Source organism: Vanellus vanellus (assembly GCF_965231255.1).
Source record: "Vanellus vanellus genome assembly, chromosome: 1".
Lineage (NCBI taxonomy): Eukaryota > Metazoa > Chordata > Aves > Charadriiformes > Charadriidae > Vanellus > Vanellus vanellus.
The window spans coordinates 145,467,854-145,495,828 of record NC_138905.1 but is presented as its reverse complement, the minus strand read 5'-3'; the positions used below and the strand labels follow the sequence as shown (position 1 = coordinate 145,495,828).

Below are 27,975 nucleotides of genomic sequence, written 5' to 3'. Positions count from 1 at the left end.
CCTTCAGTATTTAACTTATCTATAGTTTTTTGCATCCATAAACTCAAGGTTTTAAATGGAAAATATTATTAACATGCCCTTCTGGTGGGAATCACTGGGTAAAAGTAGGCAAGACTGAGCAGTGTTGACTGAAAAGCAAAAAGACATTTCCAATTTGAAATGTCTGTGAAGTAATTTGCTATTGGTGGATCTGAGCACATACATAAGCAAAAAAAAAAAAAAAAAAAAAGATTTTGGTTGAAGTAAAGCAGGGTTAAAAATAGTTCTTCCTCTAACAGACTGACTACTCACTACTAAGGATCCTGTCTCACTCTTAAGAAGCCTGGGGAATTCTTCCCATTCCTGCTATGGTGCCTGTGTCGGGAGTGGAAGGTAAGGAAGGCTTAATTCAAACCACACTTGCTACAAGCATTTGAGAACAGCAAGAAAGAAAAAGAATCTATTGCACATCTGCATGTCAGATATCATGTAAAGCAAACTGGGAAGTGGCTAACACTCAGCATGACCCAGAGCCACATCTCAAGTTGCTGGAAGTTAAAGCAAACATTGTGGCTTAGAGTCTCATATGACTGCAAAATGTTTTGTGATCTTGACATTACTGAATTCAGCAGCAAATGCTTTGGATAGTCTCTTTTAATTTGAAAATTCAGACGCTTTTGCTCCTAACCCATGATATTGTAGCCTAAGATGAACAAAACAAAACCACCTCAAAATAAGGCAGTGCGAAAGTTCAGAAATTTGCATCTGATGTTTTCCTTGCCACTTTGCCTTCAAATATGCAGGACAGAATTTTCTTGGCCGTTTGACAAAACATGGTAAGGATTGATTTTCCTCAAAGGAGATCCAGGGCTGGCGCAGAGGTCATATATGACGTATACAACCATTCAGGTCCTGACAGAATTAAGCAGCAGTATTATAAGCACTTTAAACACAGATTAGTCACACAACACTGCTGTTATTTCCAGAACATGTTATTTATTAAAATGTGTTTATTTGTATGAGAGTTATTTCTATGACAAAAGTCATGTACTATGACTACTGAGTATTTATGTATTTTTGAATAATGAGTTTGCATATTGTGACTACTAATGCTTAGTTCATCCAACATAACAGGAAGGAAAAGGTATTGCATGATCAGTTCATGTGAAATCATTAACATCTGCAAATTAAGAAATTTAAGGAAGTTTGAAAGCAGTAAGGGAAATGATAAACTGAGTCACTTTCTGACTTGCAGCATTTGCTGCTTAACACCAGCATGCAGTAAAAAGTAGTTAACTGGCCATGCAAAATACTCTCTGATGCCTGCATGACCACAACTACAGGTTCAGGCATCCTTGCTGCTGCACCTCAAAACCAAACAAGATAAAGGAGAAAGGTTTTTTCAAGAGGAGGTATGTCTCTCTATGTTGTCTACTGTCCTTTCTTGTGCCACAGAAGATTTTGTGCAGAATACAAATATTTGCCAAGGATTAAATTAGGTATAGTTATGCTAGCACACATACAAAAGCTGAATTAGCTTCCTGCTTAAGAAAGTCTAAGCAAAATCGTGGTGATGCTTTAGCCTATTTGATTAAAAATATAAATCTGTGCATATATACAATTCCTAAAGCTTTCTGCAAGATTCAAGGAAGACTATGAAATGTCTATAATGTCTGTTGTGCTATTTGACATCTTTTATCTGACATTTTTTTCGCAATATAAGAAATGCTATTTTCTGTAGCCTTTCTATAAATTAATCTGACTAGAAATATGTGGATTTCTATTCCTTGCAAAAAAAGTAAATAAAAAAATCTTGGGATGGTTGAGGCTGGAAGGCACATCTGGAGATTGTCCTGTCCCATGCCTTGGTCAGAGCAGGGTGAGCTACAGCAGGTTGCTCCAGGCTTTCCCCCACCAGGTTTAAGCATCTCCAACATTGGGGACTGCACAGCCTCTTTGGAAAACCTATTCCAGTGGTTGACTACCCTCACAGTAAAACGTGTTTTCTTGTGTTTAAATTGAATTTTCATTATTTCAGGTTTTGCCCATTGCCTTCTCTGCAAAGCTGCTTTCCAGCAGGTCATCCACAGCCTATGCTGGTGCTGGAGGTAGTTCCTCCCCAGGTGCAGGACTCGACACTTCCATTTACTGAATTTCATGAGATTCTTGTCAGCCCATTTCTCCAGCCTGTTCAGGTCCCTCTGAAGCAAAATAGTGGTATATCAACCACTTCTCCCAGTTTTGTATCATCTACAGAAATCAAAATAATGATCTGAAGACTGAAATTATTCTGGGAAAGTAGCATTTAAGCAGTGATTTGAGAGGAATATTTCGTTGCCTCGTATGCACTGTAAGGTTTTTATTCCTATTTCTATGCATCCTGGTATGCTTAGCAAGTGCTACCCATATGTCCACAATGTATAAGCATCTGTTTGTCTGCTATGTATTAGAATCATAGAATCACTACAGTTGGAAGAGACCTTTAAGATCATCAAGTCCAACCATTAACCTAGCACTGCCAGGTTACTACTAAACCATGTCCCTCAGAACTATAGTTTATCCTCACATCACCCTATGAGTAAAATTCAAATTTTCATCTCTGGAAGTGTGTCATGGGCAGGAGTAGTTTTCCCAGAACCACTCAAGGAAATAAAGTCACTGGCAGAGCTGGGAATTAGAACCAAGGTGACATTTTCTGGTAGCATCCTGCACTTGCAGTGTGAGAGTGAAGACAGTAGACATACAGACCATGAGGGTAAGAATTGAAAGTGCTTAAATTAGTATTTAATGGATCCTTTCTGTAAAAAACTATTATAGGCATACCACAGCTTTTAAATGTGGCTGCAGTTTCCTTCTGACACATTGATACTGAAATCGTTCTAGAGCAGATTGAGTTTGACCATGCTTTGCTACAAAAGACCAGACTTGTGTTTGCTAGCATCCAATTTACCGGGGATATGATCACTACTGCTGAGTAAGACACACCATACATCTGGTAACATTAGATAATTAATTTAGTAATGTTTTCCTTGATAAGATTTTACTACCAAAAAAATTAAACATGCCGGCTATGCACATACCACTAAATAAAAGAAAGCTCCGAGGCCAAGTGTCACTGGCTGGCTCATATTCACATAGCTTAGGTGGACAGATTAGTTTTATAGCAAACCTGTCCTGGAGAGAGTTAGGGAGTGAGCTAAGAATTGAGGAGTGTGGAAACCAGGTGCTCAAGCAGGTAGGGCTGCAGATGACTCCTTTGGCAGTGCTCCAGACAAGCACTTCCATGAGAAACCAGGGAGAGTGCTTGCAGCGTGGGGCTGCAGTCATGTGTGGGAAACCTGAGGGAGATTTTGAAAGCAGAGTAGTCATGAGAGCAGGCAGAGGGAGATGACGGAAAGGATAAAGCAAAGACTGTAAAGGAAAGGTGATCAGACAGTTGCCAGAGAATAAGAAAATAAATGCCTAAAAAGGAACATAGGATGAGGAAAGGAAGGAGAAAAAGCTGTGACTGAACAGATGGCACAAAATGGACAAAAATATGGTTATATGAAAAGGGCCAGACTAGAAGGACAAGAGGTCTCAAGGTTCCTATGTGCATTACTGGAGAGATCACCGAGACCACGGCAAAGTTAAAATAACTGTTGAGACCAATATCTCACATAACATTTCATGGTCAGTCCTCCATACTGTTTGTAGTTAAGATTCTTCAGTATCACCTCCCAGCAGCTGTGGCCACATCCTTACCATAGCATGATGATGTACAAGAAAGAGATTGATGCTGCAAGAGATAAGCAGAGAACAATGAGGCTATGGTGAAGCGTCTGTCTCTGTTGCAACCCCAACGTAGTGGCCTGTCCTGGCTTGATTCCTGGAGACCATGACGAATGGGCCACATTAAGCCAATTTCCATGAAATGGGAGGTCCCTCCTGGAAATATTCAACACTCCAACATGCTTGGAGGGTCTGGCTGGGTTTTTGCTTTCACCGCAAATGGAGTCAGCTTGGAATCAGTACTCTGAAATGCCCATAAAAATTAATATCAAAGGACAGACAAGTAACAAAATATTATATTTTTTCTCTTTTTCCAGAGTTTGTAAGAATTTACCTCATAGTCTTAGAGTTAATCTTAGAAATACATGGAATCAACAAAATTGCTACTAGAAAATTACACTACTAAGAAATACTAAAACAAACAAACCATTAACCAGTGTTGCTTTTTCATTTAGAAAAAAAAAAAAACCAAACACAAACAAACAAACAGAAAAACAAATGCTGGGAATACAGAAGTCTCTTCCAAAGAGTTATAACTTTCTCTGAGAAAAGGAAAATGATACCTAAGATATAGATATGCTTGACAAGAACTGATGACAGTGTTGGACTAGGTCTGCTCCATGCCATTTAAATGAGTGTGGAGTCACCCTTTGCAGGCAGTCACACTTCCTTAGTAATTTAAATTTCCTACAGTGATCTGTAACATCTGACTCCTCAGTTTCCGACACAGCAAGAAGCAAATAATTGAAATAGACAGGTCCCGGGTAAGGGATGTAAACCTCTAAGAAGAGGAGTTAATCTAGTTTGAAAAGTAGAGAGTCATTTGTGATAGCAAACAGGAAAAAAATACCACCAGGTGCCCACCAAGCTACTCTGTCACTGCCCCTCTTCTTTATTCTCTACTTCCCATCAGCAGGTGATCTCCAGCCACTTGCTGGGAAGGAGAGCCACAGCATGCACAGCAGTTGTTTCGGAAGACAAATGCCGTAATAACAAATGCCTCCTCCCATACCCTTCTCCTTTCTCCCAGCTTTTATTGCTGAGTACAACATCATATGGTATGGAATATCCCTTTGGTAAGCTTGGGTCAGCTGTCCCAGTTGTGCCCACTCCCATCCTCTTGCCCACTTCCAGACTACTGGCCTTTGTGGGGGGGGGGGGGGGGGGGGGGGGAGACACAGCTTTCACGCTGTGCCACTGCTCAGTAACAGCCAAAACAATGGTATGTTATCAACACCGTTCTAGCTACAACTACAAACCACAGCATTGTATGAGCTGCTCTGGGGAAAGCTAACTCCATCGCAGCTGGACCAAATGCAATCTCTACCACTTAATCCATACCATCTGTGTCATGCTTGAGACCCGTATACTTTGATACATTTACACATCTTCTGACCATCCCATTGTATCTACTTCTCATTCCTGAAATCCCCTCTTACTAATACTTACAACTTATAATACATACTTAAAGCATCTTTATATCCAACATACAGATTTATACATTCACATTAACTAATATGCCCTGCCCCTTAGCAAATAGCTAGATATTATTTCCCCATTCAATGGGCATCTGTCAGTCCCCAAGATGTCTGTAAGAACAGGCTATGACTTTAGCCCTTCTGTCAAGGTCATCTCTCAGGGTGGGGGAAACAGCATGTTTGATTGTTGGGCACCAACATCAGCTTGGTTTGGGTCATCACTGCACTCATTGGTTCCTTGTGAAGCTCCCTCCGTCATTCGAGGTAGTTGCTGCTACATTACTTCCTACAGCACACAATTCACATCATGGGTTGTGTTTCCCCAAGGTTAAATCTCCTCGAGGTACGCGCTGGATCTCCCCATCCTTCTACATTACCCGCCAAGTACACCCAGGTCCTTTAGAAAAGACAGTCTCACAAATGGGCTTACCTTTTCCTAAAGAGGAAGAACTCACACCCCAGCAACTTCCCTATGTGCACTATGGGAACCTCATCTCCTCCCACAGTATTCAGGGGATTTGTTTGGGCGGGACCAGGACAGTTAGCGGATCCTCTAGTGGCTTCTGCTAAATTTAAACTCCGGTGCTTCCGTACTTCAGTACCCAATCTTCTTAGCGTAGTCTTTAACAGCCCATATATCACTCAGTTTTTCCAGAGGCTTGTGGGTGGTAGGGGATGTGATACACCTAATCAATGATGAGCTTCTTGGCCAAGGACTCTATGATGTTATTTTGGAAATGAGTCCCATTGTCTGACTCAATTCTTTCTGTGGTACCTTGTTGCTATAAAACTTGCCTTTCAAGGCCCAAGATGGTGTTTCAGGCAGTGGCATGGTTTACAGGTATGTTTCCAGCCACCTGGTAGTTGCTTCCACCATGGTGATCATATAACACTTGCTGCGTCAGGTTTGTGGCAGTGGCCCAACATAGTCAATTTGCCAGGCCTCACCAGATCAAAAACCCAGTCACCACCCTCTATTCCACGGAGACTTTACTCACATGGCTCACTTGATTGAGACAAATTTTTCACATTCATGGTGACCTGTATGATGGTCACCATGGTCAGGTTCATCCCTTGATCACAAGCCCCTCTGTATGTTGCGACTCTCCCTAGGTGTCCCAATGTTTCATTATCCCATTGAGCTACAAATAGCTCGCAGTTATGCTCCCAATCCACACCCACCTGAGTCACTTCAATTTTGGTAGCTTTGCCTACCTGTTCGTTGCTTCAGTGTTCTTAGTGGCACGGTTCTTGGGCATATGAGCAGCCACATGACATACCTTTAGAGCAATGTTTTCCACCCAGGCAATGATTCCATTGTTGTAGCCACCCCCATAGGGCATTTGCCACCATCCATCAGACAGCATACTGGCCACTTTTCTTGTTGAGCAATATCTAGGGCCAGTTGGATGGCTTTCACTTCTGCAGACTGACTTGACTCACCTTATCCTTCAATGAATTGTTGTGTGAGAATCCCCACAGCAGCTTTCCACTTCTGATGGTTTCCTACAACATGATAGCAGCCATTGGTAAACAGAGCCTAATGTCTTTCATTTTCTGATAACTTTTTATATGGTGGTGCTTCTTGGGCATGAGTCATCTCCTCAGGCAATGATCCAAAATCTCTGCCTTCTTGCCAGTCCATGATTTCTTCCAGGGTTCCCAGGTGGCTGGGGTTCTCCATCTGAGCTCGTTCTACAATCAGTGCTAGCCACTTATTCCATGTTGCATTGGTTGTGTGATGTGTAGAGGGGATGTTTCTTTTAAACATCCAGTGTAGTTACAGGCAATCATAGTGCCAAGAGGAGCTGTGCTTCTGTACCAACAACTTTTGAATCAGCTCAAATGCCTTTATATGCTGTTAGTATCTCTTTTTCAGTCAGGGTGTAGTGGGCTTTCAATCCCTGATACCCCAGTTCCAAAACCCTAGAGGTCAACCTCGAGTTTCACCTGCTGTTTTCTACCAGAGATTTCAGGTGACACCATGCTCCCCAGCTGCAGTCTAGAGCACATTTTGCACAGCTGGTTTTGTACAGACTGGCCCAATAGCTACCACACAAGCTATCTCCTGTTTGATCTGCTCAAAGGCTTGCTGTTGCTAAAAACCCAACTCAAAATAGTTCTCTTTTCCGGTCACTTGATAGATAGGGCTTACAAGCTGACTAAAACCTAGAATATCCATTTTCCAGAATCCCACAAGGCCTAGGAAAGCTTGTGTTTCTTTCTTGTTACCCGGTGGGGTCATAGCTGCTATCTTATTGATCACATCCATGGGGATGTGACAACCTTCATCCTGTCATTTTACTCCCAAGAACTGAATCCCTCGTGCAAGTCCTTTGACCTTGCTTCTTTTTATGGCAAAACTAGCTTTCAAAAGGATCTGAATTATTCTTTTTCCCTCCTCAAACACTTCTTCTGCTTTGGTGCCCCACACAGTGATGTTGGTGTATTGCAGGTGCTCAGGGGCATCATCCTGTTCCACTGCGGTTCGGATCAGTCCATGACAAATGGTAGGACTGTGCTTCCACTCCTGGGGCAGTTCATTCCAGGTGTATTCGACACTCCTCCATATGAAAGCATGTTCTTTTCTCAGTCCCTTTGGCAGCAGAGCGCAGGCCACAGTTTGCTTTCACGTGTGTGTTGGGTATGAACCGGAGTGAAAGGCAGCCATAGTAGGCCACTGTTAACCTCTACCCTCTGTCACTTCTGCACTGTCTGTATGGGTCTGTTAAGGGGTGAGTGAGTCTTGCTGGTCACTCCTTGGTTCTCCAGTTGATGAATTAGCTCCTAGGTTCAAACCAGTGAGTCTCGGTTGGTACAATACTGCCACCAGTGTACCATCATGATAGCAACTGGCACATGCTCTTCTTCAATCCACAGGAAGTCCACAACAGGGTGATCACCCAAGAAGCCATGTGAGGCAGACAGCAGTTTAATCTTTTCTGTATTCATGGTGGTGACACCAAAAGCCCATCTGTACCTTTTTGGGTCCTTGAAGTACCCTCTCCTGAGATAGTCTATGCCAAGGATACACAGGGCTTCCCGGTGGTAACATGGTAGGATGCATTTGCCGCTTGACCCTGCTAAGGTAAACTCAGGCTCCAGTACAGAAAACTGTTGGGATGCCCCTGTCACTCCATAAATCCAAACGGGTTCTGTGCCCTTATAACCTGATGGCATCAGGGTATACTGTACTCTGGTTTCTACCCAAGCCTCATACTTCTGTGGATCTGATGTGCCAGGCCATCAAATCCACACAGTCCAGTAAACCCGGTCATCCCTTTTGTCCTCCTGGCCAGAGGTAGGGACCCTCTATTACTGGTTGGAGTATTCACTGTCTGACATTTACAGTGCCAGACCAGAAGTCCATTCAGCAGAATCAAGGGAAGCAATTTCAGTCCTTCTGCATCTGGAGGATTGCTGACCACCACCTTCTGCCTCAACAGCAGCTAAGCTGGCAGACTTCTTGGGTGGCCCCTTCTTAGCAGCTGCCTTCCCCCTCAGTTCACATACATTGGCTTCCAGTTTAAAAGTGGGGTCACCATCCCACTTCCTCATGTCCTCCCCCCGGTCATGCAGGAAGAACCGGAAAATGCCACATGGCATGCACCTGGGTCTCCCTTTCCCTCTGACCAGGGCCAGAGGGAGCTGACTCTATGTCGTGTCCATGACAGCCCAGGTACTGGTCCATGGGGACGAGAAGGGAGAGAGCTACAATATTTTGAAGCCAGGAAGGTGCTCTTGACAGGTGATGTATCTGAATGTGGGCAATATATCATTGCCAAGCTATTAGAATGTATTTTGGACTACATTCTTCCACATGGCACATACACACAGGATGTCATTAAGATCTTGGAGACCTGGTTGTTGTTGAGGTCACTGTAGATGACTTCTGGCACTGTTAGTTCTCTCAGGTGTTGGATGCCTTCCTCACTGGTAGTCCGTTTCCCTTGGTAATTCACAAAATCTCCCTTGAATGGGTATTTTACCATCACGCTTGGCAGGAGCCACCTCTAGAGATTGTGGATTGTTGCCTCTTTTCCAATTCCTCTGTCAGTTCTCCAGCCCCTAGTGAGGGATCTCAGCTGTTGGGCTTCCCTATCTCCTAATTCCTGACTGTTGGCCCTCTATCCCACCATTAAAGCAGCCAGGCAGCAATCCGCTTCCCTGGCTGGCAGCTGTAATCTTTCTGCATGTCTTGAAGATCTCTTGAGGTCCTAGCTTTTACTGCATTCAGTTTTCATTGCTGAGCATGACCTCATGTGGTCTGGAATGTCCCTTTGGACAGTTTGGGTCAGCTGCTCTGGCTATGCCCACCCTCAGCCTGCTGGCCTTTGGGTGAGAGATTGGTGACACAGCCTTGATGCTGTGCGAGCACTGCTCAGCAATAGCCACAATGTTGGTGTGTTATCAACACCATTCTAGCTACAGCTACAAAGTACAGTGCTATATGGGCTGCTCTGGTGAAAGTTAACTCCAACCCAGCCAGAACCAAGTGTTTCATAAGCGAGAGAAGGACAACACAATAAAGCACGGCCACAAGGTAGTTCATCAACACAATAAAGAACTACCACAAGGTAGTTCATCTACCTTGTTGAACCTGGCAGCAGTGCCAACCCTCTTCTACACGCACACAGTCTGGAAGGGGAGACGTAGCTTCCTTCACATGCTCTATACACTGCCTCACCAGAGACAATATCCGCAAACTCTGTGAGAGGCAAGAAAAGAAAAAAGTAGGCAAAAGAAACCTGACCGCATGTAAGATTTGGTTGCTACTTAAAAAAAATGCCTTTGGGAAAAAGACTTCCAAATCGAAGAAACTCAGCAGAGGGAAACAGAAAATCAAATATTAAAAAAAAAAAAGAAGATACTAAAAAGGTTAATGAGACTTCTATATAGCAAGTCAAATGCTTTAAAACAAGTAGTGAGAAATTGTATATGTATACCAGAAGTAGTGAATGGAATTCAACCAGATCTCCGTTGACTATAGCAGGAATTTAAACAACTTGTGCTTACATAAATACTTGCTTGTACATACTTTTATATGTCTTAATATTAAAAATCATTACACACAGGCTATCTGCAGGTTTGCTAATAAGTCTATTTCATTACCAAGACATAATGGAGGCAAGTCAAGAGGGGAAAGAAACACTGACAAATATCTTGTCTTTTGTAGCATTTCTCACTGAAATGGACATTAGTGTATACTATATCTCATTTCAGGAAACTGAAAAACACACAAAAGGCAGAAGTACGTTCTAGAAAATGCTGGCAACTTACAGAAAGAAAGTTGTAGGTGCAGAGGACCAGAAATACCAAGAAGTGTACACTGTAATTATATAAATCTTTGTTCAAACGGACTGTACATGAAGATTTGAGAGTCATTTTTTCTAAAATAGCTCTAAGCAGGTTCAGAATTTTTTCCTAGCCTCTCAAGTATATTTTATAGCCCAAGTTCAACTGTATATCACTGCAGTTATATGAGTTTAAAATTATTATGGACATAGTTCTTATGAGCTAATATCATATTTTGATTACAAAGCAGACATCCTCAAAGTTTAATAAAGTCCACAGTAACATTTAACAAGTTCTGGACACAAACCAAATAATAACAAAGAAAGTGGAGAAAAAAGTATCTTATTTAATAGTGGGATACAGTAAATTACACCTAACAACTGGCATGCTTTAGTATATTCAGTTTCCTGTGAAAAGTGAGGGACCACATATAAAAGTGAAAAACTCATTCAGGTTTGTTAGGAACTGACTGAAATGTCATCACGTTTATGATAAATGCTGCTATTTGGGATACTCAGGACAAGGGAAAAGCAGCTGAATCTTGGGTAGCAAGTGGCCTTTGGAAAGGCCCATCAAAATTCCAGCTCCTAAGGTACTTTTCTGAATGGAAAGCTGTTCTTAGCTGATCTGTGGTCAGAAAAGAAAAGAAGTAAAGATGATGGAAAATAGTGCTGAAATTGATAAATAAGGTATACAAAACCAACAGTATGTCCACAGTCAGCTTTGATCTTTGCCTCCAGGAAAAGAATAAGAAGTGATTCGGAACATTGCTCTAAACATTATTTTAAGAGCTATTCAGGCCTTACTACATGAAATCTTGAAATCAGTCCCAAAAAACTGAAGCAAGACTGTAGATTTGCCACAGTCAAAATAAAAAGTTCAGCAGGTCAGCATTAAATTCCTGCTAAAACCTGACCGAGAGCGAGACCTTTTTTTTCCTGCTTTGCCTAGTTCAGATCTCACGGACGTTTTCCATGCACTCCTAAGACATGCTGGCAGGAGCAGATACAGGCTCTGAACATGTCTGATGGTGATGCTGGCTTTACCAGAGCACTCATGGAGAACTGAGTCATCCACACCCTGACACAACCAAAAGCCAAACCATCCACTTCCCAAAAGGCGCCTTCAACAAATGGTTGAAAGCCAGTCTAAATGCTCACTGTGCAGCAGAAACTGGAGCGCTGCATAGGAAAATCTGCAGTGATGTTCACAGGATCAGAAAGCAAGAAAACCTGACTTTCTGGTGGTAGGGTTAGGATAGATATGTGGAACAACGGTAATCCTAAGTCACGGTCTCTGCATCAAATACAGTGAGTGTATGTATCATAATGAGAGTCTGTGGTCTCTCTGCCTCAAACAGCTGTGTTGTAATGGACCACAGTGAGCCTACTCAGTTCTTTCAAAGAAGAGACGCCTGCCAGATGTCCTGAAGCACACCCTGTGCTTGGGTGTTTTTTAAGGGTGAATTACACAGCACCTTTGACTCTTCCCATGAAAAAAATAATGACGCTTTACAGAAACCAAAATACACTTTGGCATCACTTTTCTTTTTTTCCTTCTTCTTCTTTCTTTTTTTTTTTTTCTTTTTCCTAAAGGCTTCATTGTCTTTTTGCAGAGAATAAAAGATGTTTGATACTTGTGGAATCATTTTCATTATTTGGTGGTGTATGATGCTATTTCAACCCTCGCGTGCTGACATCCAGTGTACGAGTTGTAAGTATGTTTATGCAGATATAATCTGAGAAACAGGGTTTAATTCTTCATTTATCAGAGCTATTTGCAATTAATCTGGTAATTATCTGTCTGACAGATAACATCCTCTGCATATCCTTACTGAGTTTATTCTGTAACACTTTCAGCAGAGGCACAAGAATCCCCTATTACAAATGTGAAAATGAACTGGAGAAAAATGGAACTGTCCTGGGAAAGCAGCAAGAATTTAACTACGTACAACTGTACCATCATGGATAAGAACAAGGATAACACGACCTATCAGGTAAACTTGCTATTTGTTGAGATAAATAATTGCAATTTTTTATTTTTTTTTTTTACCTTTTATCAATTTCACTTTGAAAAAAATTAATCAGTCGCAGGTAAAATCTGATCAGTGATTGTTTGCAGTCTACAGCTCGATCTGTCAAGGGCTGTGCAAAATCATCACCGGTGCCAGGGTGCATTTGCTGCAGGAGGAGCATCCTGTGCATACCACAGAACTGAAGTGCTGGCACCAAAGTGGAAAGGAGGCGATAGCTTGGACTGTAGCTACATTGAATCATGAATAGGGGTGTAGGTGCTGAAGGAAGGGGCTGTGAGACTAAGTGAGACTACTAAAGAATTTAGAGAGACAGAGCAAGAGCCTCTTCAAACAAAAAGGGGATTTCCTGAACATTGCCATGGATTTTCGTTATCTCAAGTTCTTCACTTGCTTCCCTGTAAGTTGGACCCTGTCTGTAGCACAGGGTATATTATAAGCCCACATCATCCAAAGAGAAAAGTAGGAAGCTTGACAGAAAGGAGATAGCGATGGCTTATTTAGCCTAGCGAAGCAGATGCCTTAATTAAAAACACATATTAGAAAAACACATGACATCTTTATTGAAGATTATAAATATGCCATAGACAACTTTCTGACCACTGAGGAGGTCAAATGAGGACTTTTATTTTGCTTAATCCTTTGATTAAATTTCACTGTGGTTCCCTTATTTATTAACCATCTTCTGTTATGCCACTTGGGGTACTATTAGTCTGCTCTAATAGTTGTGCACGGGTGTAGCATTCAACTCCTGAGCTGCAAAGCTTTTTCTGTAGTTATGCTTTTGATTTCTGTAGTTATGCTTTTGATCACTCAGCTCCATTCTATATCACCCTCAAGTGGTAAAGGAGTTAGCTCTTAAACCTAAAACACGTACATATACACACAAGATTTTGGCCCTACGACCTGAGTTTCTGAGTTGCACTTACATAGCCAGCAGCATCTAACACAAGCGGAGGAAAAACAGAGAAATAAAACATCAACGTGTTCTTTTTCAGGTGAATAATTCACGATGCAGGTTTCCAGTGGAACGATACATTCCTCTGCACAAAGGGGTATTCTTCATCGTTGAAGTGGCGAACACAAACATCTCAAAAATCTGCACCTTTATTCGTGCAGGTAATGTCTACGGTCTGGGTGAGATTTTCTCCATTTGCAATCTTTTAAAGGTAAACATTGACTTAGAAAACAATTCCTTACATAGTAGGTAACTGCTTTAATTTCTATTAAAAATTATTTTTTGCGGATCTGCTAAAATTATTTGCTCTGTAATGAATGTTTCCACAATTCTGCATGAGAGGTATTACTACAAATGTATTGGTAATTGCATTATTCTCTTTCATACTAGGGCTCTGAAATGCTGCTAAATTTAAGGGTGAATTCAAATAACTGTTCTGGCCATTACAAATTAAGATGTCGGCACCCGTTTCATTATTAAACGCTTTTCTGCTGGGCTGTTGGTGAGTTTGTCAGGAGCCAGACCACAGAGCTAGCTAAAGGCACAGTCTGGGGGATCAGAGAAACCCATAAAATGGGAGGGTGAGAGGAAAGGAAACGCCGGTGATAAGCAGCGAGGGGCAAACTGAATGTAGCAATCTCCCAATCTGGCCCTGGCGTGGACGTGCCCGCACACACGCACACACTCCTGTGGGTTCCCTCCGCTGCTGTGCACCCACTGCGCTGAGGCAATCGTTCACAAAGATATTCTGAGCTTGCCCCATACGGGAGTTAATCAAAGTGGGATTTAGGCAGATCCTAGGTTCATCATTCCAAACCTGAAGTTTTTACAGCCCGTTTTCCCCTGCCTTTTCAACTCAGAGTTCTCCACTGAAATTGCCCACTCGCCAGTGTTCCTGCAGCTGTGCATAACTGGGGCGTTTCAGATGTGGCAGAGGTGATGAGATTAGCAGCTTGCTCATATCTGAGCAGAGAAAGTGCTCTCTACCCATCTCTTCCCGGGGACCTGACAGAGGAAACACACTCACGGTGACCCTCAAAATACAAACCAGCACACACCGCCTCTTTTTGATGCTCCCCCCTAGCTGGCCCTAGCCTCCTAGCGTGCAGGTTCCCCATGGGATTGCTCCTGCTTCCAGAAGGGCGCCCTCAATAATGGGTGCTGGAGGGGGCTGGAGGCAGTAGCGGAGGAAGCCTCGACCCTTTCACTGAAGTTGGGGTCCACCACAGAATGAAGCAGAAAATTGGCTGAAGAAGAAGAAAGAAGGAGGCTGAGCATGCCTGCACAGCCCAGCCATGAGGAACCTTCCAAAGAAATGAGGTTCTCACTCCAAGGCTTGAGCAACCTGGTCTAGTGGGAGGTGTCCCTGGCCATGGGCAGGGGGGTTGGAACCAGATGATCTTTAAGGTCCCTTCCAACCCAAACCATTCAGTGGTTCTATGTGCTCCAGAAAAGGAAGAGATCAAATCTCTGTCACCCACATCAGGGTGGAAAGATCTAGCCAGGCGGTCATTTGATCAGAGCCCCCCCCATCCTTACTTTTAAAAGCCCCAGCTTTTTAAACACTGCGTGTAAGCAATTCAGGAGTGGATTCCTGAGCATTAATTTTAAAAGGAGAAATACTGCTCTCTGTAGCACCAAGGATGGTGTTAAAAGGCCATGTGCCTTCCTTTACCTGTGTGAATGCTCTGTTCGGTCCCAGGTTTCACAGTCCAGAGGCAGTCAAAATAGGGTGTGTGTCCAGCTTTCTCTCAGTTGCCATGCTTAACCCAAGCAATAACCAGCTGGTGTTGCAAGTATCGAACATATCTAAGCGTGTTCCATGATCCTCCAGAATGGAGCAGTCACACCATTTTTCCTCATCGTGGATATTCCTGTGTTTGCAGGCATGAATGGGTCGGCCGTTGAAAATTTCTCCTGTGTGATTTACAACATTTCCCTCATGAACTGCACTTGGCAGGCAGGCAGGGATGCTCCAGGAGATACACAATATTTTCTCTACTGGCAGAACTCGATGTAAGTAGGTCTGCTTGAGTCTAGGGAAGTCTGAATTCTCATTTGACATATCACCCTGCCCACGTTTAACTAAAATACCTTGCTGTATACAGATACGATGATGCAATGGAATGTGAGCTTTACATTAAAGACGAAAATGGCAGAAACACAGGATGCAGATTCCAAAATGTGAAGATAGAGGATGAAACAGCTTACTTCTTGGTGAATGGGTCTAGCAAAGACTCCCTGATCCAGTTCTATGATGAGTACATTCACCTGTATAAAATTGGTATGTAACCGAACATTTTTATTTTATTACTGTTTTATAAAATAAGGAAGTGGGGAAATTTTCTCTGAAGAGAAAAAAAGAATAAAACAAAGTCTGTAGCCAGCACAGGATCCTGCACTGCAGGACAGACTTTGCTCCTGATAGCTGACAGACTATAGTTCCAAAAATTAACTAAAACAAGCAAAGGCAGAAACAGTCTGAAATAATGGCTTGAAGAAGTGCGATGCGATGAGCGTATCCACGGAATCCAAGTGATGAAAAGCAATGGTTAGACTTTCAAGGCCACTTTTCTGATGGGATTATTTCTCCATCCCATAATTCCATGCCTGAGAGCCACACAAGCTACATGTCCAAAAACCAAAGGGAAGCTTCAACTTGCAAATTTAGACTGCGTTACTTAAATATGTGAGTACCTATGTGTGAGCTAGGCGTCTCAGCTCCACTAGACATCTGGGACAGGATTCAGTTGCCTAAAGACATGCATTATTAGTGCCATTGGAAATGTCCTCAGAGACTGGAGGCATCCGCAAGGCTTGCAGATGTGGCCCAGGACCTGTGAGAGACCAGGGTCCTCCTGGGTGTCCTATGGTGTCTGCAACGCGCAGCGTGAGACTGACCCCTGCTTGCAGCTGATGTAGGCTGTAAAGCCCAGAGCTCTTCGGCCGAGCACGGTCCATGGTACGCCAAACGGCTTTGCAGACCTCACGGGCACTACTGATGAGGTCTCTGCTGGCTATAGTGGTTAGAGGCTTAGGTCACACCTAGGCAACTACGTTGTAGTAGGCACTTAAATTCAGACAACCTAATCTACTACCTGAGTACTACCACACACACAGAAATGTCCATCTTTTTGTCTTATGGACACTTGCGTTGTCGATGTGAAATTTAGACATAGAAGAAAATGGCACTCTGCTGACTGCATTACTGAATTACACAAAATCCTTCATACTTTTTTTACGTGACCTTCGGTTACTTCAGATGTCCAGCAACTGAAGTGATACATTCCCAAGTTTTGCTACTGTATTTTACTCCAGTTTACCAGGTAATGTTTGTTAACATCAGTAGCACACAGTTGTACATCAGTTGCCTTAACTTCACATGTATTTTGCTATGAACACGAGTTGTAGCTGATTACTGCCCATGTCTACATTAACCATTTAATCTCTTTCCAGAAATACTCACTCCTCCATTAAATGTTGCTGTCAATTATACTAGAGATTCATCGAGTTGCATAATTACATGGCAAACACCCCTTACAAGTCATTTGCGAAAAGCAAATTGTTTTGAGTACAAAATTAGCATACGAAACAAGGTAAAAGCAATTTCTTGGTTTGTATTTGGCATTGCACCTACCTACATGCATATTTTGGATGTGAAAACTTCTGTTTCCTTTATTTATTAACTTCTCTCTCATAAGCTGTTGTGTCCTTCTGCTCCAGTTCTGCTGGTCTCGCATCCCACCGCTCATAAACTTATTTTAAACTAATCAGAGGTGCAAAGCAGAAAAGCAGAGGAGAGCAGGGAAATGTTAGGAGGCGTCTCTGTCCCAAGACTGGGAGAGCACCTGAGAAGCTTTCCTGCATGACCATGTCTCACAGGAGATGACCACGTGATGGCAGCCTGTGATCTGCAACCAGGGTGCTGCCTTGGAGGCAACCTCCAGCCCAGCCCAGGGCTGCTCATGCTTGCCCTGCTTCCCTGGGCACCTCGGCTTCAGCCACTCTGAGGGTATTTTGCAGATACTGGAAAGCTCAGAGCTGCCCCTCAATTTCAACGCGTGGGACTGTTTTGCCACCCCCCGGCCTCCACACCTCTCCTCCACCACCTCTCTGTTTGTTGCCCTTTGTCAGCCTTCCCTCAGATGCCGTCCTTCTTCCCCTGGCACCTGGTTGAGCCAGCTCGACCCCTGCCTGTATACACGATATCCACCAAAACCTCTGTTTTGAAACTGGTACTGAAATAGAAACCACTCCTCCGAAAAATTAGATACCAGCAATTCAGGAGAATGTTCACACATGCCCAGGGTAGATGTCCTCAATGGATGCATTTGCTTTTCAGTGAGTTACCCTCTACTGTCTCTGCAGTCAGATGTGGTGTTACCCATCTCCTTCCAAGGTAGAAGACAGATGAATCATGTCTTTAAAGTCCTTCTTTCTTTCCATTGGCTATAAGAGAGGAACAAAAGATGGCTGTCTCAGATGTAAACACATATATGCCCAAAGTGAGCTGGGATTTCTCCTACGCTGTAGGCAGAGTGCTACAAATTTACCACAGCGACTACAGGAAAAGTGCAGGACAACACAGAGCGTGTCACTTTACCATAGCTGAGGTATGTCTGGTTTCCACCAAGTATGATGGCTCAGGGAGCCTGAGGTATCAAATCCTCCTCCACAAATCTCAGCACCTGAAGGACCTGATTTTAACACCCCGAAGGACAAAGGGCAGCACAATTCTTTGAGCCTGTGAATTTGACAAGAAGGCAAGAAAAAGCACTCTTCCTCCCCATCCCTAGGATACCCGTTTCACCATTATGTGATCTCCACATCTGGGTAACATCTGTGCCATGACGAATTAGGGCTGCGTACCCATCCCCTTTCCCAGCCACAGGTCAGAAGCTTATTGTAATGGCAATTCCTCAGGCGTTTTTAACGCAAGGCCATTACAGGAAAGCTCAGCTACGGGGTAAACAAAAATACACAACTGCAGTAGGGCAATACATCATTAACACTCATTAATTCATTCAAAACAAGGCCTGCAGCTTGCATGCTCTTTGGATTGTCTGGATTTTGTGTCTTGCGTGCATTAATGGTATCTACCTTAGTAGCTATTTCAAGGAGCAATTGCAGTACACGTAACTTTCCAGCCAGCTGGTATGATTTGACAGGAAGATCTTGTGTGAAATACTTGAAATTTTTTACATAAAGATGTAGGTTATAAAATATGACTCAAGAAATGTTTCCAAAACACTTCTTTTGAAGAAGTATGTGTTACCTCTTCTTTCCCGTGCTGCAATCAGAATGGGTGGGGATCAGTAGATTCCTACATTTGCGTGTGAAATTCATCTCACAAACTGAGGCACCTTAATGTAGGTGTCTGCAAAGGAGCACGGATATTCCAAAACAGTCAAGGCATATCTAGGGCTCCGTGCAGCTGAGCAGAAGGTGCCTCAAGCCCCTTAAGGTGCTATAGGTACTGCAGGTACCAGAGGTATCTATATGGAGATGGCAGGTGTAACTCACAACTTTCGGTAGGGGCTGTCAGAGGTAAGGCAGGATACCGAAGAGCATCTAAAATGGCACTGTACACCTAAAGTTTCAGCAACTCGTTTGCACCCTCCCTGTTCACAGCACAGGCTGATGACTTCCATCATGTCCTGACTTGAAAGAGCTCAGCTGACAATGAATAATGGGGAAACACTAGTCTGTTTTTCTAACGCAACATACACGGTGGGTGTATTTTCTGAAATGAGACATTCCTTCCAATAACATCTTTCTGATTTTTCCGTAATGCCAGCTATCCTTCTGACATTACATGTGATAGAAATTTCCAGGACCTCAGCTTTTCAATGTTTTCTGGGATGCTTGCTAAAATCACTGCCATTGATTTTGTTCACTCATTTTTGAACCTATCCTTTTTTCAGAATTTTCAGGTTCTTTGATCTAGGTCAATGCTTGATTCCAGCTAATTAAATTTTGATCGTATGGGATGTGTAAGTAGCTCTTCACAGTACTTTGGGGAAAGCCCCTGAGTACAGATCACTCAGATGTCTAACAGAGAATGCACAGTGTAAATATGCCCTTAGAGGCAAATACAGCTTCTCACAACCACTGATAAATAATTCACGTTTCCTTCCTTTTCTAAAAGGAAATTGAGGAAGCCAAAACTCTGCATGACGTGCTATATTCTGGGACATTACTGGAGCAGAATATCCAATTGATTTTTCAGTTTAAAATTACTTTTTATCCTTCTAAGCATGAAAATGAGAACAAAAGAGGGAGAAACATTTGATTATTTGACAAGAAAATAATAAAAATTAAGATTTGTCTTTTGTCTGCAGGATAAGCCCAAAGAAGAGGAAAACGATCTACTTGTAACAGTAAGTACTCTTGTCCTATATAAATTTGTGCTTTTGCCCACTTAAGCATATAAATACCATTACATAATTACTTCTAGAACTATTGGTTTTTGTATCAATATAGCAATGAGAAGTCATGAAAATATGTTCTTGTGGTATCTTTATGTGTAAAATCAATACATCTCTTTTGAATGGGGTAGCTTACACTAGGCAGAATTTACCATGCATTTCATGAAACTTCATACTTTCCATTTATCACACAAGTAGATTTTGCTTAAGATAAATGTGGCATTTTGCTTAATAAAAATTGGCAACATTCTCTTTCTCATATCTATTGGTGAAAAAATGCCACTGTATTTCAGTATAGCTAGACAGAGGGAATGCCAAGGTCTTCGAAACCTGGTGAAGTTAGTTGGGATTCCAATATACACTGTCGGGCTTCCCTTGACATGAGTGGTCCTCTCAGCCCTTCAAGCATCTTAGGCTTGGCAGATACCAGACTTCGTATAAAGTATCATGAGGCCAGATGACACATATCTGTTATTGGATTGTCTCAAAAACACTAAGACTGTTTAGCAAAGACAGACACCATCCAAGGAATATTTGCATGATTAAACCCTGTAAAGGTTGTAAACTGAATTTACAGGGTAATTCTCCAGTTTCAGCTTTCTATCCTGTTTTGTTCTTTTTTTTTTTAAGATCCATAAACAGGGACAGGGAAAAAGTGTCCTTAAAGCATAATAAAATAAATTAAAGACCCAATACACTTCAAAATCCAACTTTAAACTTCAAAAAACAGAAAGATTCGGTGGCAGGAGGAACTAATTTATCACCATTTCAAATCTGGGGAGATGAACTCTTAAATAGTACATACATAAAAAACATACAAATTAATTTTTTATAGAAAGAAACTGTTATCAGGAAATTAAACCCCAAATTCCATTAATATTTGGTTATAGGTTGAAATGCACTGCTTGCTTTGATTTTAGGTAAGGAACAACAGATACGAATTCCAAAATTACAATAAGAAAAAAAAATACATTCTGAAAATCAGAGCACGTGGAAAAAACTGTGACATAAGCCCAAACTGGGGGGAATGGAGTGAACCCATCGAGTTTGGTAAGACTGTGAAATACTATTTTAATATACACCTTTTTTTTTTTTTTTTAGTATTACCATGTTTGCCTCCCTTTCTCCCTCACACTCACAGATGTGAATAAAATCTTAATTCTTACCCTATGACATGGAAGGAACCAGGTGGAAATTATTAATGTGGAGGAGGTGTTTTAGTAGTATGGCCACAGAGGCTGATACCAGCCTTTGACCAGTTGGCAGCAGTTTCTCAGGTGCCAGGGCTACAGGAACCAGTTGAGACAGATCCAGTCTTGTCTTCAGTCCAGAGTGCTGAGGCTGCCTTTCAGTTCTTTAAGCTTTTGCCATGAATATCATCCTCTTTCTTCCACATCTTCCTTTTCCCCTTTTCCTCAATAGTCTTTTTACAGTTCCACCACTTTTAGTCTATTTTTCAGTCTATGACACTGTTTCTCCTTCTACTCCTCTGGATTATTATTATTTTTTTTAATTCTCAACATTTTAAATTTTCTAAATGGTTTAAAATGCATCAAGCTTATCTGAACTTTTTGACACAGTTGTGCAAGAAGTCAAGTTGAAGTCCTTCAGATTATTTGAAAGATTAGGTGAAATTTGTATTCATTACTAATAGTCACAAAGGTAGCTTTTTGGCGTGCTAAGATATTTCTCTCTCTTGGATGTTTCAGGTGAAGGGAAAGATCCCTTTGTGTTTTTATTTCTGATAGCACTTGGAACAATCTCAGTGACACTGCTCCCATATTTTCTTTTCAAAAGGTAAATCAACCTTCTCGATGTAGAAACTATTGATATAATATTATTTCTTTGAAACACATTTCTCCCATCTTCTACCTTCTCACCTACAAATTTAAATAATCTGATTATCAATGTTATGAAGTATGATTACCAGTATTGATGTGGATGCCACTTTGACATGCAAAATCACTAGAAGTGAAAAAGGGGGAAAGGATGTCAGTAAGTGATTGATTCTACCAGATCCTAAAAAAAATATCTGGTCTTAGTTTTAAGCATTTAACACCCACATCACTTTGAAGTCATTGGCTTCATACAGTACCAGACGAGGAAATGAGGACAGAGAAACGTGTCATTATTTTGATAAAACTTCTCAGTAGTGGAAAAAAGTTATCTTGGAATCACAGAACGGTGGGGGTTGGAAGGGACCTTCAAAGATCATCTAGTCCAACCCCCCTGCCAAAACAAGTTCACCTAGAGCAGGTTGGATGGGAATGCATCCAAGTGGGTTTTGAACATTTCCAGAGAAGGAGACTCCACAACCTTTCTGGGCAGCCTGTGCCAGTGCTCTGTTGCCCTCAAAGTAAAGAATTTTTTCCTCATGCTGAGATGGAATTTTCTGTGTTACAGTTTGTGCCTGTTTCCCCTTGTTCTGTCGCTGGGCACCACGGAAAAGAGTCTGGCCCCATCCTCTTGACACCCACCCTTTAGATATTTATAAGCATTGATGAGATCCCCTCTCAGTCTTTTTCTCCAGGTTAAACAGACACAGGTCTCTCAACCTTTCCTCATAAGAGAGACTTTTCAGTCCCTTGATCATCTTTGTAGCCCTCCACTGGACTGTCTCCAGTAGTTCCTTGTCTTTCTTGAACTGGGGAGCCCAGAACTAGACACAGCACTCCAGATGTGGCCTCACCAGGGCAGAGTAGAGGGGGAGGATGACCTCCCTTGACCTGCTAGCCACTTGCTTTTTAATGCACCCCAGGATGCCATTGGCATTCTTGGCCACAAGGACACTTTGCTGACTCATGGTCAACGTATTGCCCACCAAGACTCCCAGGTCTCTCTCTGCAGAGCTGCTTTTTACAGGAGGTCAAACACTAACCTGTACTGATGCTTGGGGTTATTCCTCCCCAGGTGCAGGACCCTACACTTATCCTTGTTGAATTTCATTAGGTTCCTCTCTGCCCAACACTCTCCAGCCTGTCCAGGTCTTGCTGTATGGCAGCACAGCCTTCTGGTGTGTCAGCCACTCCTCCCAGTTTTGTGTCATCAGCAAACTTGCTGAGGGTGCATTCTGTCCCCTCATCCAGGTCGTTGATGACTATGTTGAACAAGACTGGACCCAGTACTGACCCCTGGGGGACACCGCTGGTTACAGGCCTCCAACTGGACTCTGTGCCACTGATCACAACACTCTGAGCTCTGCCATTCAGCCAGCTCTCAATTCACCTGTCATGTGATTTATTGGAAGTTATTGTTTAATAAAGTATTTACTGTGACCCTTGTCACAAAATAAATTTTAGTTACCCATGTGATAAGTGTAATAATAGTTACCCAGCAGCCCACACTCCAAATATTTTCCTTCTCACTTAGTGATTTGTAGAGCAATAGCTATTCAATCTTGAAAGTAAAAAATGCCCTTAAGGTATAATTCAAAACGTTTGTGTAAGTTATATTACCAGTATTTTTAATTTCTTTATGATCCTATTTTCTATCCAAAGGTATTGCAGTTTCAAAAGCATATTTTCTCCCATTCCACAACCAAGAGACAAATTCAATGCATCAAATGATGAAGATATCCAGGTATACTTTCTTTTCAATTCAGATTTGTTAACTATAAACTATGATAGGCCAAAGACTAGAATAATTGGCATATAAAGAAGAATGTTAAATTTGGTCCATTAAAAACTAATTTGCTCCCATGCAAAGTATGCTGTTTTGAAACTAGAAATGCTCTATGCCAGTGCTGAGTCTGGAGATTGTCCTGTACGTACTTGCTGTCATATTTTAAGACCTGAGTTATCAGTTTTACTGAGACGAGTAATTTCTGCGTGTACCAGTTTTGCTAGGTCGCTGTTCACACTTTGAAAATAACCTCAGAAAGCATTCGCCATTAGCATTTTCAAATATCAATGATCATAATACAATGTGAATATATATTTTATAAGCCTGACTATACCCATATAAAAAAAAAAAAACAAACAAACAAACAAACAAAACAAAACAAAACCAAACCTATTGCATTGAATCATGGAAAACAGGGCCGGAAAGCCTCAACAGCTTCACTAGTCTTCTTCTTTGCTTCAGCATAGGATTAGTTATGACAATTTTGATGTTTTCTGCAAATTGTGTTCAACTGATATTCCATAGCATCCCTGTGCAGTTTATTGTAATGTTTAATTATCCTTACTTTTAGAAAGATTTTTAATAGCCTGTTTTACTGCACTTAAAATCTATTACACGCTATCTTTATTCCTTTCCCATTTACAGCACCTTACATACTTGCACGCAGACAACAGCACCTAACTCCAGATTCCAGTCTTTCTTCACATGCCGTGAAGACTCCAAACCATTCTTGTTACCCTTCCAACGTGTCCATTTGCACAGCACCCACACAGTGAGGCAGTGCTTTGTATCAGCTGGCTAAGGCAAAGGTGTACTTTAAGCCAATAAATCGGGCTAGCTCTTTATCCCCTACAATAGTTCAGTGGGCAACGCCAACCACCCTTTTCAAAGCGGCTTTTGAAAGTCCTCACAGAAATTTTCCTTCAATCCTGTACAAAGAATCCTCAAAGCTATTACTACTAAAACTCTCCAGTTTTGGTAACTGTATACCAGCACATTGTCCTAACTTATTTGGCTTTGGTCGTACGGTCTTTGGCTTTAATAGAAAGCAGGTGGTGAGGTAACTTGCATGAATTTCCTCGTACACATTAAGTCATAAATACTTGACGTGTCACTACCTGTCAGGCTGCCAGAGCTGAGGCTACAGAGCAGCAGTCCATAGTCCATCAAATTATTAAACAGCAATTGCTTGTAAAGTAGCAAGCAGTCCTTCAAAAATTGCAGACCCTCCAGATCGCTTGCTTTTTTCTAAACCCGAGGGGCTTCCAAATTCCTGGGCCTACGCTGCCAGAATCACTTCAATCGCTCCACTACAACCCAGAAGCCTTTGTGCATGTGGTTTTGTAAACAGTGGCACAGGCACTTCCACGCGGGCAGCAACTTATCAGCAGTCATTGTCAGAGTTCAGGGGAAGCCCTCAGCTCAGGTTGCCTCATACCTGCCAACAGGCACCGTGAAGGTAATTCATAACTCTGACATGTCAAAACAGTTTCAATCTAGTCTTAAAGCCTAGTTTTATTTTACCTCTTCTCTCCACACTCAGGTATCTAACACTGAATGCTGTAATTCTTCAAAGCGCAAGACATAGGTTGTTCAGCCTGGAGAAGACGACTCCAGGGAGACCTTATAGCAGCCTTCCAGTACCTGAATGGCACCTACAAGAAGGCTGGAGAGAGACTTTTTACAAGGGCATGTAGTGACAGGATGAGCACTAATGGCTTCAAACTAGAAGAGGATAGATTTAGAATAGATGTTAGGAAGAAATTTTTCACAGAGGGTGCTGAGACACTGGAACAAATTGCCCAGGGAAGTTATAGAGGCCGCATCCCTGGAGGTGTTCAAGGCCAGGCTGGATGGGGCTTTGAGCAACCTGGTCTAGTGGGAGGTGTCCCTGCCTGGAGGGCAGGGGTTGGAACTCTATGATCTTCAAGGTCCCTTCCAACCCAAACCATTCTATGATGGGTTCTCAGGACAGTTCTCCTCCATTGATACCAGGACTTACTTTTCCTGGCATTTAGTGCCAACATATTTATGAGTTATTTTGAACCTGCAATGTCCTTTAGTCACACCTCTTTAAAGCTTGCATTTCCTTATTTTGTCCCTAGTCAATGACCTTTCACGTTTTCTCATTATTTGCCATTTCACAACACTTTTCCTTAGATCACTGAAAAACCTTACAATATACAACCCTAACCTTTCTGCAGAAGAGTTTGCACTTGCATCCTTAACGCTCATGTTAAGAGAGCTGCCAGTTTTCCTATTTGCTGTGGGTAAGATCCTACCAACCAACTCCCTTGGCTCAGACACCTTGCATTCCTCTAGTCCATTTTATTTCACTCATCTTCCTTCACTTTTGGATCATTCTCACCCAAATACTTTCATCACCCTCACTCAGAATTACCTTTTAATACTTTGCTTTCCTCTTTACCTGGAATAAATACATTCCAAGAACTCATGAGACACACTCCATGCACAGATGCATTGCTTTCCTCGGAATATGGCCAAGGAGCACAAGATGCCACGACCATGAAGCCCTGCAGTGCTATCAATCCCACAGAGCTCCTAGACACAATTCCCCACTAAGACATCCTGGTGCGATGTTCCATAACATACCCTCTATATGACAGCAAGCTTGGGGTTTTTTTTTCTTGTCCTTTTCCTCCCCCCCGCCTTTTTTTTTCCTCCCCTTGCTCCCCTCCCCCCCTGCCTGTTTTTTCCCCTTTCTCCAGTACTATCCCTCCTGCTTTAAAAAAAAAAAAAAAAAAAAAAAATTATCTCCCCTCAGTATTTTAAGCCCCAAGCCCTGTATCAGTACTATAACCTGACCCAGCAACTTCCAGTCTCGTAGAGGTGCAGGTTAACCAACATCAACCCACATGATAGCAACCAAAATGTTTTCTCTATAAGTCTAGTTAATCCCTACATATGGAAAACTCAGGCAATACTCACTGAATAAATGTCTTCATTGTCTCAGTTAAGGTTGTCCAGCATTTAAAACAACTTTTTCTTCTTTTTCCTTCAGCTGACAAATAGCTAGCACTGATCATACATGTTAAAAGTCAAAGAATCCTGAACAGTCCCCAAAAGCATTTAATATTAAATATTAAATTTAAAATATTAAAATAGCAAGATGAGGTGCATTTGGTACTGGTGTATCTAACATTTAGAAACATTCTCTGATCATCAGCAGTGACTCTGTAGCTTATTACGTGTTACAGAATTTTCTTTCTCTTTAGACAGAGTATGTAAAGCTACCAAAAAAAAGTTGTACCGAGGAAATAACTATAGTTGAAGAGATGACCTAACTTTCCCAAAAGAAAACACACTTGGATTCCTCAACATGACAGAAAATCATGGATCATCTTGACAACTACGGAATATTTCAAACCACAGACTTGAACTGAGTATCACTATCTATAAAACTAGTTGTCCCATAAAAAGCCACCTAAAATGGAGCAGGCGGAAAAAAGTGGAGAAGAAAAACAGTAACATTTGTTCTTTTTCTGTTGTTCAAAAAAACACAATCCCTGGCAGCTAAGCTTTTCTGCTAACACCTGCTGTGAAGACTTGCTTAAACCTTGCTGAGATTTTCTTCACCACGTGAGACGAGGCCTCTCACCCACAACACAGGAGAAACTTACTATTTCCTGTCTTCATTGCCATGATGCTTCTTTCCTTGGAATATGATTTCCTATAGGATAGACTGCTCAAGAATGCCACAGTAGTTAATTTTCCCAGCTTATCATTTTTATATACCCAGCGTATTTTCTGAAGCAGAAACCAGCTATTTTAGAGTGTGTTTAAAATTGCCCTTCAACCTTGCAACCAGCCATACCGAACTGTCACTGTATATTCAACAAGCTTTATGCAAAACAGAAAATGGGAAATGAAATGATGCTTGCCAAAAGTAACTATTAATGCTGGGCTGCCAGCCAGCCATTCCATTCGCTCAGTACTTCCAATGCAAATGTGAACATCTGCAATATTAATATGGACTTAACTCACATAGGTATTATTTAACTCTTAAAAAAAAAAAAATCCAGTGTAGCAGTTGTGAGAATTGAAATAAGATCTGTAATGAAATTTAATAACTTGTTCTTAAATGTAAAATTTCCCCACACCAATGCATTTTATTTATTCCCTTCGAACTGTGCAAGCCCTGTATTCCCAATGCCTTTTAAAAAGTCTTTAGATGCCACCATTTGCTTATACAAATTCCAGATCTCATCCTGTTAAAAATACTTTTCAAAATAAATGCATTTAACAAGTAACTGTCTCAATAAGGCAGAAAACAAATGCTGCTTTTTTTAAAAGTCTCATTTATTGTTTGCCTCTTATGTTCCCACACTGCATAATCATACATCAAAAATTGCTGCTGCATGACTAAGGGAAGCCACATACTAGAGGAAAAAA

General features: G+C 41.8%; 1 protein-coding gene across 1 annotated transcript; it reads left to right on the top strand.

Moving 5' to 3' along the window:
* LOC309678860 (granulocyte-macrophage colony-stimulating factor receptor subunit alpha-like) lies at positions 1–26,599 on the top strand (the record flags this gene model as incomplete). Its single annotated transcript, XM_082492037.1, has 13 exons — positions 1–372; positions 12,139–12,236; positions 12,383–12,519; positions 13,554–13,674; positions 15,400–15,529; positions 15,622–15,797; positions 16,970–17,109; positions 19,855–19,893; positions 20,862–20,991; positions 21,651–21,738; positions 23,439–23,520; positions 24,914–25,021; positions 26,585–26,599. The coding sequence occupies exons 2-13, from the start codon at positions 12,149–12,151 to the stop codon at positions 26,597–26,599; spliced, it is 1,254 nt and encodes a 417-aa protein (XP_082348163.1). The 5' UTR covers positions 1–372; positions 12,139–12,148.
* Between the last annotated feature and the right edge of the window lie 1,376 nt (positions 26,600–27,975).